The sequence below is a fragment of the Bos mutus genome, chromosome 11 (genome assembly GCF_027580195.1).
Source record: "Bos mutus isolate GX-2022 chromosome 11, NWIPB_WYAK_1.1, whole genome shotgun sequence".
Lineage (NCBI taxonomy): Eukaryota > Metazoa > Chordata > Mammalia > Artiodactyla > Bovidae > Bos > Bos mutus.
The window spans coordinates 77,942,417-77,962,990 of record NC_091627.1 but is presented as its reverse complement, the minus strand read 5'-3'; the positions used below and the strand labels follow the sequence as shown (position 1 = coordinate 77,962,990).

General features: G+C 47.7%; 1 protein-coding gene across 1 annotated transcript in view; it reads left to right on the top strand.

Moving 5' to 3' along the window:
* Window positions 1–20,574, top strand: part of EPAS1 (endothelial PAS domain protein 1) — a 92,188-nt gene that overhangs the window by 55,160 nt on the left and 16,454 nt on the right. The window contains exons 3-7 of the mRNA XM_070379637.1: window positions 6,101–6,252; window positions 6,667–6,751; window positions 10,117–10,235; window positions 10,325–10,530; window positions 19,461–19,567. Coding sequence (XP_070235738.1) covers window positions 6,101–6,252; window positions 6,667–6,751; window positions 10,117–10,235; window positions 10,325–10,530; window positions 19,461–19,567 — 669 coding nt within the window. The remainder of the gene's footprint in view (window positions 1–6,100; window positions 6,253–6,666; window positions 6,752–10,116; window positions 10,236–10,324; window positions 10,531–19,460; window positions 19,568–20,574) is intronic.

The following is a 20,574-nucleotide window of genomic DNA, read 5'->3' as shown; positions in this document are numbered from 1 at the left end:
GCAAAATGCAGAGTTGCCAAGCCTTCCTAAGTCAAAATAAACCACAGATCCATGATGGAAGCATTTCTAACAAAGGTGAGCGTCGATGTTGGCTCCCTTTATGATAGGAAATAGCTGGTTGCATACCTCAGAGTTCAAAAGGCTAAAAAAGACCAGGTTTTGCTTTAGAGAAGTTTCTTCTTTACTTAGTAACACGTTTCCCTTTGATTTTCACAGTAGGCTGTTCTGTGTGGGAATGTTGGAGAGGAAACCTCAGCGCTGAGAAATTCAGGCTGGGAGTCTCGGCGGCCGATTGAGATTTGTATCACAGGAAGCAAACTGAAACAATAGCTTTATGATATTAGCTTCCACGCTGGGCTGAGAACAGAACACATTCTGACGGGAACATCAGTGGAAATACCACTTGATTGTCTTAAATCCTCTTTCAAGAGGAGCCCCACAAACTGTACCCAAATGAGGGTCACTCCTGCATTTGAAGGGCCTTCAACAGCAGTAAATATGCAAAACTGGCTTTTCACTATGAAATTGATTTTTGACTCCCCCCACACAAACTCGTGAGGAAAAAATCAAATTCATTTAACACAAGAGCTAGAGATCAATGTGAAGTAAGATTTCTAAGACAAATGTCAGGTTTATGATTAATTCATTGACAGTTGCTTAGTGAAGACATCACTCTTAATAAGAGATGATGATTTCCTCCTCTCTAGACTACCAAGGGAAAGGCATTAAAATGTAGGACAAGTGATTTTAGCTTTTTACCATGACCTTCTTGTGCAGGAAAAAGTGAGAGCAGAGGTAAAATTGGGGAGGCAGCTACGGTTTCTGGTGCCTTCTTTTGCCCCTCTTTCAGACTTCTTTTCCCAGGCTTTCATCCCTACTTTCTTTCTGTCTCACCCCCTATCCCACCCACCCTCCAAACCAAGGCCTCTTTCTGTCCTGTTGGAAAAGAGCTGAATGGTTGATTCATGCCAGGATCTTGATCGCTGAGAGCCCCTAGTGTACAGTCTCTTCTAGAGATACTTTGTTCAGATCATTCCCTTAGCTTAAAGTTGATAAGTCTGGTCCGTCAGCAGGTCTTTGCTGCCCAGCCCTGTGCCGTATGTTATGAGGGGTCATATAGAGAGGTAAGACAGGACAGTAAGTCATGTACGGGACAGAGAAATGTATTTCTAATGGTGGACTTTCAAGGCCCTTTGGGAGGCCCACAGGTCAGATAAAACACAGTGCCCTCTACCAAAGATGCGAGGGTAACCCCAGCCTACTACCTGGTGATGGTGGCGTTTACAGGTAGGGCTGATGGCCAGGTAAGCCATTCAAAAATAGTTTCCTCATGGCTTGACTGGGCTGCTTTTGCAGTCAGCACATCCAGGGCCCAGTGGTGTCATGGGTCTCTGGGCCCAGGAGAGCCCGAGGAGAAGAATCAGTGTAAAAGGGAAGCCCCTTCGATAATAACTAAGGAGTGACTGCCCGCCAAGCACATATGCCCCAGGAGGATCACATCAGAGTGGTTTGGGGACCAGTCAGAACACTTGGAACTTCTCAGAGTAGGAACAAAGGGAAAATAACCTTGGCAACCTTCGCAGCAGCACCTGTGATGGCCTGCCTGGCCCCAGGGGCCCGGTCAGGAGTGTCTGCCCCGCCACTGCCTGCTCACCCCAGATGCCCAGCTCCTGCTGCCCCCCAACCCCCCGCCCCAGGTCCAACCCCACCCAGGCGGTGCTGCCTGAAGGAAATGCGCGGTGCTCCGGAAAAAGTGCTCCGAAACCTCAGCCCGCGCATATCCTGGCTGTGGGGAGTCATCAAAGCCTGTTTACCGGGGCTATTTTTAGCTTGAAAGAATCTTGTTGTGCTCTCGGGTGCAGCGTACTGAGTCTCTGCAGAGTGCCTCTGATCTGCATGACCCGCTCCTCTTCCTGGGGGTCAGACCCTGAAGGGTCCTGGGAAGCAAGTAACTGAGACCCGGAGCCCAGGGCTATTTAAAGAGTCCACTGAGGGTTTATCAAGCACCTACTGTGTGCTCGTCTTCATTGGGCACCCAGGGTTTCTTCCAGATTGTTGTGCAACTTTACGGCGGCTTATCTGTCTCTTCCCCACTGGTCTGTAGATTCCTCTGGGGAAAGGATGCTCTTACACCTGACTTTCCCGAGGACAGGGCTGAGCACCCAGTAAGTGACACTTGCTGACAGATGGCCTGACTTCGTGCCCAGCATAGGGCAGACATGTGGCAGGAGTGTGATAGCTGCATTGTGGGCGAGTGAATTGTCTGTGTGCCCAGCACTGAGTCAGAGATTAGTGATCCCCTCAGGAGGCCTGATGCTCCCACGAGAGAGGAAAAGGGGAAAGGCAGGGTCATCTTCAGCCAGGTGATGTGCCTGGGGCCCCAGCCCCTCGGGTAAAGTGCTCCCTCCGGCCCCGCAGCTTCAACCCTCAGCTCCAAGCTGACAGCAAGCTGGCCAGGTTCCGTCCGAAGTCCCCAGGAGGATAGGCAGGTGCTGCGGGAGCAAATGGTTCCACAGAGGAAAGAGGCCCCGTTGTTTCCAGGTCCCCGCGGGGCTGGCCTGCTGGCTTCCTGGTCCCCCAGCCATTGTGACTTTAGTCCCAAGATGCTCTGTTTCCATTCGTGGGCTCTGTGTGCCCCTCTCCCTCCCTCCTGGAGTCCAGCTGGCCAGCTGTTGCAGCCAATTTCACCACCTCCTGGAAGCAAGTGTACTGGGCGCGGATGGAAACCAGTTTGGCTGTGCTGGAACTGTTAAAAACAGGAAACTTTAAGCAGAACAATTTCCTCTGGGCCTAGCTAACCCAAATCAGGTTGTCTTGGGATGACTCCAGATTTTGAAGTCAGTGTTGCCACTGAGATCAAAGAAATTGAAGAGAAGAAAAATCTTCTCACTAGGCCAGGAATCACAGGACTGGCCTCTGCTGTCTGGAGAAGGCGCTCACCTGTCTGGTGTGATTTTTAACAGTGCTGAAAATCTCTCCTTATGTCCCCCAAATAGGTCACCACTTGCCAAAACATGTTGATTTTCCCAGCATTGCTAAGCCACTTCAGTCGTGTCCGACTCTCTGCGATCCCATAGATGGCAGCCCACCAGGCTCCCCCATCCCTGGGTTTCTCCAGGCAAGAACACTGGAGTGGGTTGCCATTTACTTCTCCAATGCCATTTACTTCTCCAAAGTGAAAAGTGAAAGTGAAGTCGGTCAGTCGTGTCTGACTCTTAGCGACCCCATGGACCAGGCTTCTCCATCCATGAGATTTTCCAGGCAAGAGTACTAGAGTGGGGTGCCATTGCCTTCTCTGTTTCCCAGCATTAGGGTGTCTTATAGGACTTTAAGTTAAGGCAGTGATGGTCTCCACCTGTGGTCACCAGCATTCACATCATATGAGAATTTGTTAGAAAAGCAGATTCTCAGCCCCCAACCTGCATGCGTGCATGCTCGCTCAGTCGTGTCTGACTCTGTGACCCCATTGACTGTAGCCCACAGGACTCCTCTGTCCATGGGATATCCCAGGCAAGAATACTAAAATGGGTTGCCATTTCCTCCTTCAGGGGATCTTCCCAACTCAAGGACTGAACCTGTGTCTCCTGCATTGGCAGGGGGATTCTTTACCACTGAGCCACCTGGGAAGCCCTGCCCCCAACCTGAGACCTACTGGATCAGGAACGCTGGGCACAGGGCCCATCCAGGGCTGGCTCTATGACTCTGTGACTCTTCGGTCCCATGGGGACTTCCACCATTAGAAGGGCCCTGGGCATGGTTTGATGTTTCAGTGAGAGATCCCACATTTTCACTTTGCTCTGGTCTCAGAAATCCCTGTTTTAGCAAGTCCTGCAGTGGTCCTGGTGCTTGCTCCATTTTGACAGCACTAGGTAAAGTCGTGGTCTCTTCTGAAGCCCCTGTTTAAATTTAAGTGTTAACCAGGAGTGTGAACATTGGCCACAGCACCACCCGCACCTAGAACTTTGCTTCATTATCATCAGTTCGGCTAACCAGTTGGTTGGCAGGGACCCTAAGCAGGGATCAGGTATGGGCATGTGTATGGTAAAAAGGCCATTCCCAGTCTCCCATCCCATAGGCTAGCTGCCTGAATCAGGGTATGAAGAGGAAAGAATTTCCCTCATTTTGTTCTACCATTTTAGCAAAACAGAGGGAAGTCACTAGGATAACACTCTGTATGGCCCAGCTCTTGGCTCTGAAGGGTGGCCTGTCCCTGGACAGCATCAGTGACCCCGGCACATTCACTGATGCTGTGTCCTGAAGGTGGCTGGTCCCCAGGGATGCCACTGAAGCCCCTTGGTAGGAACATCTCCTAATTTGGATTTGTTCTTCTGGAGGAATAACAGTGTATGGCCCAGAGCTTAAATTTAGTGGCTGAAGGGAAAAGAGAACCAAATAAATCCAGTGCCCTTGCAGGAAGGCCCTTGAACTTTATTGCACAGCATCCACATGTCTCTTGCCAAGTGGCCCATAAATTCAGTTGCATTTTATATTCCCTCCAATAGTCTGTTTGAATGACTTCTTTTTTAGTTAAGTGAATATTAACTTTCGTAAGTGACAAATTATTCTATGATCCTCTCGTTCTGTAAATTAAGGTAAGCATACTTGGCTTGATGTTTGTAGTTTTTATAAGTAAATGTATGTTTGGAGTTAAATAATGAGCTAGGAGAACCAGGGCTGAACTAAAGTCTGTGGTCTGAGCAATAACAACCAAGGGTCTGGGGCCTGAGAGCTTTATTCGCTGGGGCCAGAGTTGAGGCTACATTTTGCAGACAGCAGAGGTCTACTTGATAGGCCAGGGCCCCCCAGAGTGGTTGGGGAGTGGATGCCTTCCTCGGTTGCCCCTAGCAACCACCTCCACAGCCTGCCACTAACACAGCAGCCTCCTCCTGTGGCTTCACACCTCTGATCCTCACTGTCTCCAAATCACCGCGCGTGCCATTGCCGGACGAATCTCCCCAAAGCAATGGTCTGAGATGCCACTCCTCCAGGCCGCTGGACTCATGAACCCAGGCGATGAGCCTGGGGCACAGACCCTCCTTCTTCTGCCGGGTGGACCTGTTCTCATCCCCAGAGAGTTCCTTCCAGGCTCTGCCTCCTCCGTGCTTTCCAGTGTCTGCCCAAGCCAGTAGGCCCAGAAAGCCCTACTTTCATTTAACAGAGTGAGATACTTGCTTTTCATGAGTCTCTTCAAATGCCTTTCTTTCAACAGTTGTCTCTGACCACTTCAAAGTGACCCCCTCTTCCTGTGAACCCTTCAGCACTGACTGTCTATATTCCTCTTAGGCACCCACCTCTGTCACCCTGAATTTTTCACTTAGATTTGTGGCTTAGTGTACCACCCAGCCCCCATTCAGGTTCTGAGCAATTTGAAGACACTGACAGTGTTGTAGAAGGAGCCAGAGAGGGAGAGAATTCATGCTAGTCGGCATGTTTTAGGCATTCTCCATACTTACCTAACCCTTACAAGAGGTGGGCATTATTATCTCCGTTTAGCTGACGAGGAAACTGATATTCAACGAGGTTTTCACTTACTCTTTGTTATGTCAGTTAGAGCCATAACCTAATAGGAGGAATAGAGTCAGTGGTTATTTGACTCCAAAACCGATGAATGGTTAGGAGTGTGCCTTCTGGATTCATCTGCCTGAGTCCACAACCTTTATAACCTTGGGCAAATGACTTAATCTCTCTGGGCCTCATCTGTAAGATAAGGCAAAAAACAGTAGGACCTACCCCACAGGTGTTTTGAAGATTACATAGCATTCTCAGTGATAGGCTGATATGCTGTCATTGCTCAACATCCATTAGGGAAAATGACTGTCCCGACGACTCCTGTAACTGCCTTGACATCGGTGACCCACAAGTACAGTGCCGCAACTGTACTGCCTGTGAAGCCCCCAGCAGGGTGTCCTCCGTGCAGTGGTGCTCATCAGATGCCTGCTCCTTGGGCATGTGACAGACACTTAGGTGGTTGGCAGTATGTGTTTCCAGAAAAATCCATCTGATGTCTTTGAGCTATCCCTGGAAGACACCCATGCACACCAGTCACATCTTTAACCCCACATTGATGCAAACTGTTCAACCCCATCCCCTGTCTTTCCAGTTTGCTCTGAAAATGAATCTGAAGCCGACGCTGACCAGCAGATGGACAACTTGTATCTGAAAGCCTTGGAGGGTTTCATTGCCGTGGTGACCCAAGATGGTGACATGATCTTTCTGTCGGAGAACATCAGCAAGTTCATGGGACTCACACAGGTGACACCCTCCTCGGGCTCCTTCAGAAAGGGAAAATGTTTCCATTTGGGGGTAGAAATTAGTGGAAGATTCTGATCACCTCCCTCCTGACCTTTCCCTGTATGCACCCACCCTCCTCCTCTCTGATCTCAAGCCTCAAACCTTAGAAATAACGTAGAGCCCCTGGCACTGGGCTAGCATTGCCAGTGGCCATCCTGGCAGACAGCTCTGCCAGCTGGATTGCAGGCCCACCCTTGTCAGCCAAGTCTGTCATGACCTCTGTTACACCTGTGTGTCTATGGATCTGCCGAGTGGAATATGAGAAGGTCTGACTCAGCCTCCTCCCTCTCTCCAAACCTGAAAGGGGACTCAGCCTCCTCTTGGAGACTTCTTTAGTGTCAGGAATAATGATCCCAGCCTTGTTTTTTGAAACAGGTAGAGTTAACAGGACACAGTATCTTTGACTTCACTCATCCCTGTGACCATGAGGAGATCCGTGAGAACTTGAGCCTCAAAAATGGTAAGGTGTTCTTCGGTGTGTTTTTTTTTCTTCTTAACACCACGTGGGGAAGGGACCTGCCTCCCCTTTGTGTACTAATGTAGGATGGATAGATCATGGCCATCATGATCCAGAAAAAACAGACACCCATAGAAAATCCAGCAGGACTTCGGAGATGAGATCAAGGGCCCTGGAAGGACCTCGTACTCAGAATTATCTTTTGCTGGCTCTTGTGGTGCCTGAGATCACACTCCTAGGGCATTCCTGTGGGTTAGGACACCATCTCCAGGAGGTTTCATCACCTGAGTGTCCAGCATCTTTTCCGAATGACACCATCCTAACCAATAAGCTTGTCTGTGCCAAAATGTTCATGGGTACTGTTGCAGCTGTCCGTGTGGTGGTTGTGTAACAGACTGCCCAAGCATAGTGGGTTAAACAGTCCTTTTATTGTCTCTCATGATTCGGTGGGTTCTATGGGTGGTTCTTATGCTCCATGTGATGTCGGGGGCTTACCCACACCTCTGGGACCTTGTGGCGTAGCTAGAGGCTGGAGCTCTCTCTCACTCCATAAGGTATCGGAGCCTCTTCCTCTCCACATGGTCTCTCCAGGGTAGCCAGACTTCTTATACTTATATTCTTAGCTCCCTTGTGGGGAGCTCAGGACTCCCCAAAAGTGCAAAAGTAGAAGCTGCCAGGCCCTCTGAAGGCTTAGTCCTGGAACTGGTACAGCGCCACTCTTTGGTTACAGTGAGTTACAGACCTGGCCCGTTCACTGTGGGAGGGGCTGTACCAGGCCCTGAATGCTGTGAGACGTGGCTTACTGGGGCCACCTTTAGAGACTAGCTAGCACCGGAGCCAAGGAAGGAGTCTGGTCCCCGGGTGATAAAAAATGGAACAGGCGGCTTTGATGGAGAAAGTCTGAAAGGTGGTGTGCACTGCACTCTACCTGCGGGGGCTCCAGCAGGTGCCAGTGGATGGAAGGGCCCATACAAGCAGAAAGCACTTTTCAGGGACAGTCGGAGCTGGCTGCTTCATCTCTTGTAACTGGGGACAGTCGTGCAAAAGCTCTAATGGGCATATTGTCAAGTGGACTGAAGCTTTAAGAAAAAGGGAACTCAATGGCTTTCAAGGTCCCTTCTGAACCTGAGAGTCAGTCTCTGCCCTGCACAGATTATACCGAGTCTAACATCCCTTTCTACAGCTCTCACCTGTCACTGACATGGAGCGTGTACTATCCAACCTGAATGACAGAGGCAAGGTGGCCGTATGAAGCCTACAAGGTTCTGCTCTTGTTGTCACACATGCTGAAAAAGCATACATTTCATTAGCCTACTTCTAGCCTTGTTACCACCTGAGCCTGCAGAATGCAGAATTCCTGCCTCCTCCCCCGAGCCCCACCACCCCCTCCTCCTGCAGCCCCTTTGCTCTCCCTCCTGAAGGCCACCTGGCTCTGGTCAGGTGCAGGCTGGGGAGCTCTCAGGGCTGCGCACTGTCTTCTCTGTGTTGCTGAGAAAGTCTTGTTTAGTTCTGTGAGAAAAAGGCTGCCAGGCCTTCTGAATCCCTTCCTAAAACAGGCACTGGAAGCCTGAGAAAACCCCAAAGTCTCTTATTTCTTCTCTACCCTGGAAACCCTTGGGTTCTTGGTCTCAGTTCAACCTCTGACCTTGCCTCAGTCTGATCATACAACTTGAACCAAGTCCCTTCATCACTCTGTTCCTGGGAATCTTTCTCTTCAAAGTGACAGTGTTGGGCCAGGCAAAGTCCAGGACCTTTCGCTCTCCAGGGCTGTGACTCAGCATGACGCTACTCTGTTGATCTGCGTAGAATGTTGGGTCTCTCGGTCCCTGTGTTGAGGACTTGGGATCAAAATCAGTGAATCAGCAAAGGCTTTGAAGGTGCCGACCTGAGTGGACTTGTGATCTATAAGCAAAGGGTTAGTGTGAGCACCCAGAGGCAGATAAGGCTGTGAGGCTGCTTGTGGAAAGCTTTGAAGGCCGGCAATTGAGCCTTGAACTTCATCCTGTAGACAGAGGGGGCTGTTGGAAGTTTTTGAGCAGAGATGGGGTAATCTGATTGGAGCTGTGTTGAGAGAGATTAAGCAAATGACAGGATGGGGAAAATCCCGATGTTAACACGTTAGGAGGCCACAACCATAACCCATGCCACAGCCACAGATGGGTCCCTCTCGCCCACTGCTGCACAGCACCTGAGCTGGTCCTGGTGGTGCGTCTGGACCCCAAGATACAAGAACGTCTCATGACGTGCAAACGCCACCTATGGAAGCTAGAATTGTGCAAGACATCATTGAGTATGGGAGAGATGATTCTGTGATTGTGATGGGGAGGAATACCCTCTCATAAGAAAAAGAAAAAAATTCACTATCTGGCCTGTTACTTAGTGGGCTCTCTTTTGATGTTTATGACAGATTAAAAAGTGCCACAATTCATTTGACACAGTGATTTGGGGCTGTGTCACTCAAGTCACTGACCCCTGGGGGTTTCAGTCCTGAGGCTATGCCCAGAGAGAGGGTGTGACTATTAGAAACAAGGCTCTGGGTTGTTCTGAGATGCTGCGTAGCAGGGCAGGAGTGTACCTTGGAAGGTCCCGAATGGCAGAATTTAGACATGGACAGGGGGACACCTCTGGGGTTTACTGCATTCATCACTTTTTTTTTTTTCCAGTGGGAGAAGTTCTGAGTGGGCAGGTTATTTGGAGACCATAAGGAAGGAAGCAATCTTGTTTGTCTTGGTGATTTATTTAATTCTGGCCGAGAAGGGATATGATCCATACTGAGTTAATCCTCAAGGTGAACTTGCTCACTACGGGAGACTTGGACCAGCGGTGTTTCATGAGCCTTGACCTGTGTCACTTTGGGAAGGGAGCGCATGGTGTGGGATCCTGAACACAGCCACTGTGGGTTAACAGTAGGGCACTAGAGGGACAGGAATGGGGGAAAGACAGGAGCATCTAAGGGAAATTTCCCACCTGAGAGGCTAATCCCCTTGGAGCGATTGTGATCTTGCTTGGATGGTCCTTTTGGAATTCCTTCTATGGGGCCCACCCAGGGGAGAGGTTTGCTGAGATCATGGCCGATGGTCACTCATCACCTGACCACTCTGCAGTGTGAGGTGCAGCGGGAAATAAAACAGTGGAATAGCCCCGACCCTTCAGGAGCTCACCCTGCAGGGGAGACAGGCTGGAGATGAGGGAGCCTTGATCCACAGCCAGACAGCACAGAGCACTCAGGGCAGTTCCTCGGATCACACACAGACACACACACAGACCACACACACGGACACACACACACACACAGCCCTGAAAAACTTCCCGCTTCTGACTACAAACAGAACTAACTTCAGCTGGCTCCACTACCCTTCTCCATCCAGGCTCTGGTTTTGGGAAGAAAAGCAAAGACATGTCCACAGAGCGGGACTTCTTCATGAGGATGAAGTGCACGGTCACCAACAGAGGCCGCACGGTCAACCTCAAGTCAGCCACCTGGAAGGTAGGGCGTCAGGCCTGGGTCTGGAGTCCCGGGGTGCCCCCCCACCCCTCCCCCGGCCCCATGTCTGACCCTCCGCGGCTGGTCTCCAGGTCTTGCACTGCACGGGCCAGGTGAAGGTCTACAACAACTGCCCCCCTCACAGCAGTCTCTGCGGCTGCAAGGAGCCGCTGCTGTCCTGCCTCATCATCATGTGTGAGCCGATCCAGCACCCATCCCACATGGACATCCCACTGGACAGCAAGACCTTCCTGAGCCGCCACAGTATGGACATGAAGTTCACCTACTGCGACGACAGGTGGGGCCTGGCGGGGAGTGTGTGTGCGCATGCGCGTGTGGTTGTGCCTGTGGTCAGGGGCAGGTCTGCGGCAGACACGTTGTATTGTTGGGGGCAGGTCACAGTTTCATCCCACCAGTGCTGCCAAGGGTCATACTGGACCCCGTTGTCACCCCAGAGCTGTTCTAGATCTCCAAGCCTCTCTCCACTCCGCTCGCCGGGAAAAGAGAGTCTAGAGGTCTCCATCAGCACACCCAGGGCCGAGGCCCGCTGGGAGCCTGGAAGCTGCCCTGCAGGCACGTGACTCCTGTGTGTTCCATTAGTGAGCTCTTTCCTCAGCCTCCTCTGCTCCTCCTATGCCACCTCCATTCCAGCCAATGTCCATCCCCGGTTGGAAGGCTTTTTGATGATGGGAACTAAGCCAGACTCCAATCCCTGAAGCCAGGCCCAGTTGGAAAATTGTCTTACCGGAGAGTGTAGTGGTTAAGAACCTTAATGCAGTGAGATGGCCTAAGTTCCAGTCCAATAGGAAGTGTTCAGTGTTAGCTGTGATCCCCACCCTAAATTATTTCTTTATTAAAGTAGTTGAAAGAGTACCCAAGGCCATATATATAATCCATGTCATTCTAGTTTTACCTCGAGGTGAGGATCGAAACAGGAAGGGAAAAGGTTTGAGTTGTCATGGGAGGGGCAGGAAGAACAGCTTTGACTCCTCCCCACTGCCTGGCCTCTGCCCTCCCCTCTGTGCCCAGACATTGGAAGCATGGGTGGATCAGGAGGTGGAAGAAGCAAGGATGCCATGGGCAATGGCTGCCATCAGGGAGGGAGGGACAGGCCAGGGGCTGGGCTGGGCCAGGCAGGCCCGGCTCAAGGAGATGCCACTGCTGCCCGCCATCTAGTGCATGATGGGATGTGCCCTTGGGAATCTCCCCACCTGACTCCAGCTTTCAGCAGTGTCCATAGTCACCACGTTTGTCCAGAGTCATAGTTCTTGGGGAAACTCTTTGCTGCTCCAGCCATTCCACTCTCACCTTCTAGCTTTCTCCAGAAACCCTGAGATCGCGGCTTCCCCTTCTCTAAAATCCACACTTACCCCACCTGTATCGCAGAATCACTGTAAGATGAGTGATGGCCATGGAAGTGCTTTGAAAAGCACAAACCCCCTAACTGATGAGAGGCTTTTTGTTCCTGCTGGCATCTTGCTCCCTGTCCTTGTCCTCCCCTGAAGCTTGTCTCCCTGTTAAACTCAAGGGGCCGAAACCACTTCTGGAGATATGTAGAGGCTGGGGGCCTGGAAGGAGAGCCTACCAGCAGGAAGCCACAGAACCCGGGAGGGAGCTCCTGTTCAGCAACGCCCAGGCCCACCCACCTTTCTCTCCTCTGCTGGGTGTCCCAGGGGTGCAGGTTTCTTCATAGATGGGGCTCTGCTTTCCAAGCTCTGCTGAGTCTGTCTCCCCTGATTCTGGACTCACCTGGTGTTTGCTGCTACCACTCCTTAGAACTGGACTCCAGGGCAGATTTAAGAACTCTGGTGAAAATGCCCTTGAGTCATTCCTGTCCCCTTCTGACCACCATAGTGCTGGATTCAAGGCTGTTGCATGTAATGGGTGGTTCGAGATGTAGAAAGAAGTGCTCTAACCTCATAGGGAGAAAATATCCCATATGAAGACTATGTCCTGGCACTTTGTCACAGCCAGCAGTTATTATGGTTATTCATGTTGTCATTATTGTGATATGAGGATAATTAGAGAGAAAGACTATTGCAAAGGCAGGCAACCAAGAAATCCATGCTGTGTGAGGTTACTTATCAGATGCAGTCTTTGTATTCAAAGGACCATTCTGGGCAGAAGATACAGTTTTGTAATGTGCACAGCCCTAATGTGACCCCAGAAGCACTGGGAAAACCCTACTGTCCTAGAAAATAACTTCTCATCCCTAGATAACAGGAAAGAAGAAATTTTTAAGTGTTAAGACTTTGCTCCTTGTTAAAGTGAAGGGAAAATTCCTCTGGAAAGAGTAATTTGAAGTTATTCCTCACTCTTTACCATGTTTTGAATGAATTTTCAGATCATTTCCTGAAAGCATCTAATCCTTTGGATGAAAGGAAGAAGGGGAAATAACATGAGGAATTGGGGGGCTAAGAGTGTGGAAGACCCTCCTCCCAGAAAGGAGAGGGACCCTGCACTGACTTCTTAGTTTGCTTCAGGTCTGGTAGGCAGAGTTGATCCTGACTTGAAGGAACCTGTGATTTAGGGCTTTGTGACTCAGAGTGTGGAGGGGGATATTACTTGTAAGGTTTGCTGGATATAGTGCACTTTCAGCAAAATCTTGTCTTTCAAAAACCTAATTACATGGCCCAAACTCTGAATTCAATGGTGCTGGAGAGATGGATGCAGAGCCGTTTAAAGACACAGAAGGCTGTGCCACACAGAAGTTGTGTTTAACGGATTAGGAGATTAGTTCACAAGGGCACAGACATGGCTTAGACAGTTTATAAAGTGACTGTTTTAAGTCCTTAACACCTATGTGTTACTTCTCAATTGCTTTGATGAGGACTAGGATTTTTTCGTTTGGGTAGCTTATCTTGTTTTTACTTTTTGTATTGGGATGGGGAAAGGTATACACACATTCATGTTTGCTATCTCACAGGTATGCACACACGTGCGCACACACACACAGACACAGACACAGACACACACACACACACTTCTCTTCCAAGATCAGTGCTTCAAAATCCAGCACATAACGTATCATAGTAGGGGGACCAATTCATTTTAATCAGGGAATTCACTAGGTTTAATGACATCTGGCACACATGAGGGGCTGTGATTTCCCACAAAGGGATTCTTTTTCCATTGGGAAAGTTAGAAAGAATCTGGTGAAAATGTAAGGCAATTAGAACCCACAGAATCACTTCTGAGGTTGTTTGGTACTTTTTCTTAGTTGTATTGAGACCACAGACATAATCAAACAAATGAAAAAAAGAGGATCATGGAGAAAAAGAGAAGGGAGAAGACAGGAAGCAGGGAGGTGAGAAGTAAAATAGAAAAAAGAGTAATCTTACTTAACTCTCAGGTTTCCAAAATCAGTTGAACCAGAAGCAACTTGTCCTGAAAGATCTAAAATTGAATAAAGGAATGCAGATGGTTCAAAATGCATTCATCCTGCTCCTCTTAATAGAGAGTCAAGACCATACTCAAGTCCTGTATTATCTGAAACAGCAAATATTGTTAGAAGAGAATTCTATAACAGTTTATGTCAGTCACATTTATTTGTATATACAATCAATTGCTCTCAATGGAGGCAGTAAAACTGAGCAGAAAGTTTAAAGAAGAATATCCTGATTATCAGTGTAATGAATTTGTCTCCATTCACAATTCATATAGTTTCCTAAAATGAGCAGCCAATTAATGAAGTGTTATTTATTGAACATCTACCATGTATCTAACTCAGTGCCATAGACTGATTCTATCAAAGAAGCAAAGAGATGATTCTTGATCTCCAAGGGTCTGGAGTTGGAGACATGAGCAACTTAATGAACCATTCACCCAAAAGGAAGACAAAAGTTGTTCCCAAGTAATTTAACTTCAAGATGGGGTCGTTCTTAAATTCACATGGAGGCGCCATCTAGTGGAAAAAGAAAATAACTGAGAAAGAAGCCAAGTCATCAGGGAGAGCAGGGCAAATCTGTAATACACAAAATCCCGCTGTGACTTTGTGTGTTTTATGAGTCTTTTTGTATCTTAGAAATAAATTATAAAAGAAAATTATGTGCATAAGAGAAGTATGAGTGGGGGGGAGTTATCATAACAGTAAAATTTTCAGATTAACAAAGAGGGTGATGTAATTTTTAAAAATAAAGAATCTGAAGGCAACCCGTTTTTGTCACTGAATCAGGGCAACATAGGATGTAATAATATCAGAAGTTACAGTTTAGTGAATGCAGACGCCTACATTTAAAATTCTGTGGGTCAGATTTATGATTAACTCTTTTTCTACGATGAAGCTGGGAATGGTAATGATAAAAGTGAGGGATAGTTGAGAATCTTTAGGAGACTGTCAGTAAAATTATGGAGAACCATGAGATGCAAAACACACATAAAAACACCTGAAAAGTGATAGTATTAATGCCCAAGAAGAAAATAGACTGACTTTGGGCAAATTAATAGTAAAAGATTATATACTTTAATTGCATACTGAAATACATTTAACAAATTATTTTACTTCTTTTTTTTTAGAGGATAGGTAGCATCTTTAAATGCAAAGTGATATGTAGCATCTTTAAATGCAAAGTGATCTTTTAGCTTAATATGTTACATATTTTTAGTTTCATACTAGCCTTTCTCTACCGATCTTATGTAGCAGAGTATATATAATGTGTTTTTTAAGTCCCGGAGTTTAGAAGACACTTGAAATGTTCTTGTGCATCTGCGTCTCTTCCAAACAATGTTCTGAAATCAGTCCTAAGAAAGACTGAGCGTGTTTATGAGAAATGCTTGTATATCATCCTGTCTAATCTGTTCAAAATATTCCTTGGAAGAAGCAGCTCTTTGGAATTGATTTCAAGTGTGATAGACCTCACAATTCAAAAGTTATTCATCTGCATGATTTGCCTCTCTCTTGCTACAATCCAAGGCAACTTTCCCCTTCCTGCTTGTGGGTTTCAAGGTAATGTAAGGCAGTTTCGGCATTTGGTGGCACTTAGAGTCGGTCCAGGGTTGAACCAGGCTACCCCCCTATGCACACTATGTATATATTCACCCCACCAGTAACACATAACACTGACAGGATGCAAATTAATTATCTATTAACTGCAGAGCCAGCTGGATATTCACTTAACCATGTCCTATTGGAGGGAAACACAAGGCAAAAGTGTTGTTTAAAGCAAAGAAGATCTGGATTGAAATACATTAAAACAAACGCCATTGAAATCTGTGGTGGTGAATAGTCTGGTTATTATTAAGGAAATGCAGTTTCAAAGCTAAAAAAAAAAAAAGCACATACAGAAACCAAAATGAGGTGAGCCCAGTGTTACTTTGGAGAGGCCGTGGCCAGAGGAGGGAAGGAAAGAAAGCAGGCCTGAATAGAAGGATGGTTTTATTAGCAAAGGCATTCTTTCAAAAACAAATAGGTGGTTATGAAGTACTTAAAACTTTCATCCTCTCAAATAGTTTAAATACTCTTCTAACCATCTTGTTTACATGATTAATTTACTGAGCAAATTCTGTGCCCGTGTACGGAATGAGTAACAACTGCAGCCAGACCTTGTTTGACTCCAGGCGCAGCGTGTGAAGCAGGGAGCGAAGCAGGGAGCTCGCTGCCCCGTTACTCGTGGGCGGCCGAGCCGGCTCAGGCCCGCACTGACTTTCTTCTGCCTACAAGGCCACACGGCCCTGACCCTGCTGCCGCGGGAGAGTCCATGTCTTCCTAGCACTCAGCCGCGGCTGGTCCACGGGAAAGGGCCTCGCAGCGTGAAGGGTAGAGAGCAATGAATGACCAGTAACTGTCATTTTATGCTGTGAGGCAAACCCGACTCTGAAATCCAGAGAGCCCAGCCTTCTGACCCACATATTAACTTGGGGCGACACTAACTTCAGGTTTTAACTGCCTTTCTTTCCCTCTCCATTTTCTAGTTTCTTTTTTTCTCTCTTCCTCCTGCCTCTCCTGTGGCTGCCTGTCAATGTCTGTGTCCCTCTCCTGGCCTCATCCTCAATCCGGTTCTATTTCTACTTTATTATTAAAAAGGAACCTCTGTGCTTTTTTACTTCTGAAGTCTGGTGAATTAAGCCCCTTTACATGTCCCTCTTCTCTACAAACAGAACAGCCATACTGAATTGACTTTTGAAATTTATGGGGTGACCCCAAAATGACTTTCTCCCCCCCTCCAGAGAGTCAGGGACCTTTAATTAGAGAGAGAAAAAAAAAAAAAAATAGTTCCCCTGCCTCTGGTGAAGAGAGCAGATGAAATGTTATCACAGCCCAGCTCTGGAGACTTCCCTGGGACAGAGGGAAATGAGCAGGGAAGGCCCTTGTGTGCCGCGGAGGCCGACCCTATAAACAAACCGGGTTCGTTAGCCTCCCCGCTGGCGTCGGCGTGCCTGCCGAAGGAGGGCAACGACCATTAGCTTTGAGTTGGGGTTTCCTGGTTTTGTGAAGTTCAACCACTCGAATGTTCTTCAATTGTGTTTGGGGTATGTGTATTTCCCAGTTTTTATAGTCGTCTGTTTAAAGGCATGAAGAAGGAGACGTTAAATATTTATTTTAGTTGACAAGATAAATGAAGGCTGCTACTGGGAAGAGAGCTGGCAATCCTGAAGCTGAGCCCTTGTTTGTCCACTTCCAAAACATGCCATTGTGTCCTCTGAATGGATAGTATACTAATTAGATCAGAAAATATTTTATTTGGGGTTGATTATAATAAACATTTACTTTGAGCGTTTTAAAGATTCTAATCTTGAAAGAAAGTGTAGTCTCTTTACGGAGGAGAATCAGACTTTCCCAGAACAGCCTCATTTTTGAGGGTCTCTAGGAAATCTACAACTAGTGCACGCACGGAAGTAGTTTCTGTGGCAAACTGGTGAGCCTGTAAACAGCCAACCCACTGTCAGCACAGCCTACTGGTGTGATTCTGACTCCCAGGCTATGCCTAAAAGACATGGAACCCATCGGAAAAGCTACTTGGGTGGAAGAAAGGAAGCACCAGCTCTGTTCAACCATCTCCTCGTTCTCCCTGAATCTCCACTCCGGCTAACGTGCCATTGGCAGTCCCAGGGTTGAGCCGCTGAGGAACATGTCTGTTGGTGATGAAATCAAAGATCTCTCTGCTCAGGGCCAAGTGAGGGGACAGGTCCTCCCCATCTGAAACCAGTTGGCTGGTGCAAGTGAACTGCTGAAATCTCACCAGAGAAATCTCTGCTGGCCTAAATCAGCTGAGACCTAAGCATCTCAGCTCTGGTCTGTTGCCCATTGTTTGACAAAGCCTTTCACCCCCAGGTCTCACTTAGGCAGAGAATTTGCCTCTTCTCTGCCCACTTCAACACCAGACACACCTTAGGGAATGGAGGAAGGATGGACTGAATACCATGAGGGCTGCGCTGAAGGCTATGTGTGTGCACCGTCGTGCACTAAGATAGGTGATTGTGTTCTAGGAAGAAAAATGGATTGTTAGTGCTTGGGATCCTTAACAGTGCTGAGTTAGACAGGGCTCTGATTGTACCTTAGGCCCCCAAAGAAAATCAGTCCGTTGGTCGGCTACTCTGGCATTTACTGAGCACTCGTCGCGGAGGCCAAGGGAGAATGTGGTTCCCGAATTCAGGGTTGGCAGCCTAGGATGTGGAAAGAAGAATACATAATTCCTTGTGACACTGTGTTCGCTGATTAGGCTTAAGAAGGGGGACTTGGAGACAGCTCGGTGAACAAGATGCAGTCTTGAACTGGCCCTGTCATCATCAGGGCTCAGAGAAAGAAGGCCCTGAGGCTCTGCAGCAAGCCTAGCTTTGCCAGCAATGGAAACTGGGAGAAAAGGGATATACCAGGGCAGGAGATACGGCATGCTGCCGATCAGCTGCGAATTAAACTGCTTGGAAGGTGGAGATAAGACTCTGGGGGAACTTAGAAGTTAGGCAGAGTTTATTTCCTCTGGATGTGGCTGGTGATAGGTAAGCTGGAGATGCTTATTATAGAGAGGAGTGACAGAACAGAAATAATATTCTAGGATGATTTAGTCTGACCTATACAAAACCCACATGGAGAGGGGGAGAGGAGTAGAGACAGGAGACCAAGGAGTTACAGCTTCTGCTTTCATCTCCAGCGTGGACAGGTGACCGGGCCAGGCCCCAGAAGCCATGTGTTCCAAAACAGAGCTTGTAATGATGAGGAGATAGCATCGCTTCTAGCTCGTGATAGGCTAAGTAAACAAGACAGCAAGCCCATTAGAAAAAACGTAAGAGAACAAAGATTATGAGAAATATGTTTAGGTATGACGTGGGGAAGCAGCTTATCTGGTGGTTCTTGGGTAGGGCTTTGTTTATTTTAATGATTCCTGTGCGGAGCAGAGGGTTCTTAGAAGGGTACCTGATTCTTCATGATTCTCCACGTCTGCCTTTTCTCTGCCCTCTTCCCATCAAAAGCAGACACTGTACAGCGCCCAGCCAAGCCCTGTCATTTCAGAGCTGCCTATTTATCAGAGTGTTAATGAAGGGGCACGTTTCTAGAGCTATGATTTCGTATTTGTTCCTCTCGGCACCTTATGCCCTCCCCCCTTTCCTTGAGGTGGGGAGGGACAAATTGGAGAACCCATAATGGCACACCTGATGTCTAAGAGGTATCAGGTCACCAGGCAGGACCTGAGGGGTGAAGACTTGAGCACAGACCAGCCTCTGCTGCCCGGGTTCCTCTTGCCCCGTGGTTAACACACATGGAAAGGCCACCTCTGGGCTTTTCTAACTCAGGATCACGTAATTTTCACTTTTCATTTATAATGACTTCTACTAGAATAAGCTTGAATAATCAGGAGGTTCCCATTTTTATTCTTGCTCTGTGCCCAGACACTTGTGTAGACATCAAGTAAATTGTCTGCTGTCTCTGCATCTCTGCTTACTTGTCTACAAAAACTAGGAGTTAGGGGGCTGATGAGAGCCCCTTCCAGTGGTCACTGGAGAATATGCATGTGTGCTTGTCTGGGGGTGAGAGTTAGGGAACCCTTAGATAGGTGTTTTTCCTTCCTCTCCAAACACAATTCAGGAAAGGCAGGAAGAGTGAGCTTCAGTAGACCCATAGTTGCAAGTTGATCACCATACTTTTGTTTGTTTGGATGAATGGTATGACCAGGAAGTTTGGAATGTGTTTCCTTGAATGTGTGCATTTGACTTACATTCTGGATATAGGTCCTTGCACCCCGTTCATATTCATATGATCTCCCCACCTTGCCTTTTTTTTTTTTTTCAATTTAGAATCACAGAACTGGTTGGTTACCACCCTGAAGAGCTGCTTGGCCGCTCAGCCTATGAGTTCTACCATGCACTGGACTCAGAGAACATGACCAAAAGCCACCAGAACTGTAAGTTCCAGGAGTACCCCCATACATCTGTGGAATCTGGCCTTGAGTGAAATGTGACTGGTGAGAAGGAAGAAAATCCAATCACTTTCGTCACAGGGCCCACCGTCTTGTGCGGCATACAAGACTCATGTCCTCAGGAAAGTTAGAAAACCAGAATTGCCACCAGCCTATATGGCATGTTGATGCAAATAGGATAAGGGGACACACCAACACCCCAAGGCATATAGCCTAGAGAATGGAGGGTGGGCTGAATCTCATTCCCCCCTTACCACCTCCACTGGGCACATTTCTGCAGTTAACAGATTGCAAAAACTTATGGAACAGCCCCATAGAGCGTGATCAACTTGGGTAATATGCTTTAGATGCAAGTACACCATTCAGAGAAGAAGAGGGCTGGGACAGTTCAGGAAAAGAGAGGACAGGGCACTTTAGTTGAACCTTGAAGGATGGGGGAACATTGGGCTAAACAGAGGTGGAGCTTGTACAGTACCAGCTTACTAGATTAGTTGAGATAGGCCATGGTTTTAAGAGCTTGCTTGCTGAATCAAGAGAACTCAGTTGGATGAGAATGTCCAGGCAACCCAATAATGGCATGTGGAAATTGTGCCTTGTAGCTTACAAAAAAAAAAAAAAACCTGAATTATGAAAGGATTCTAGAGCAGGGTTGTCCAAAAGAACTTTTTGGAGTGGAAATGTTCTTCCTCTGCAGAGTCATGGGTGACCTTTGCTGTATTTGAAATATGTGTAATGCAACTGAAGAACTGAATTTTTAAATTATAGTTTTAATCAACTTTAAGTAGCCACACTGGCTTATGGATACCATATTAGACAGAGCCGTTCTACTGCATTTCAGTTGACTTTAATCCCAATTAAGTCTTCTCATTTGCAAATGATCCAAGACAATTTTCTTGAATCCATACAGCCCATCAACATGCAAGACTATGGGTTTATAAACCTGTACTTGGCCTGTGCTGTGCTGTGCTTAGTCGCTCAGTCATGTCAACTCT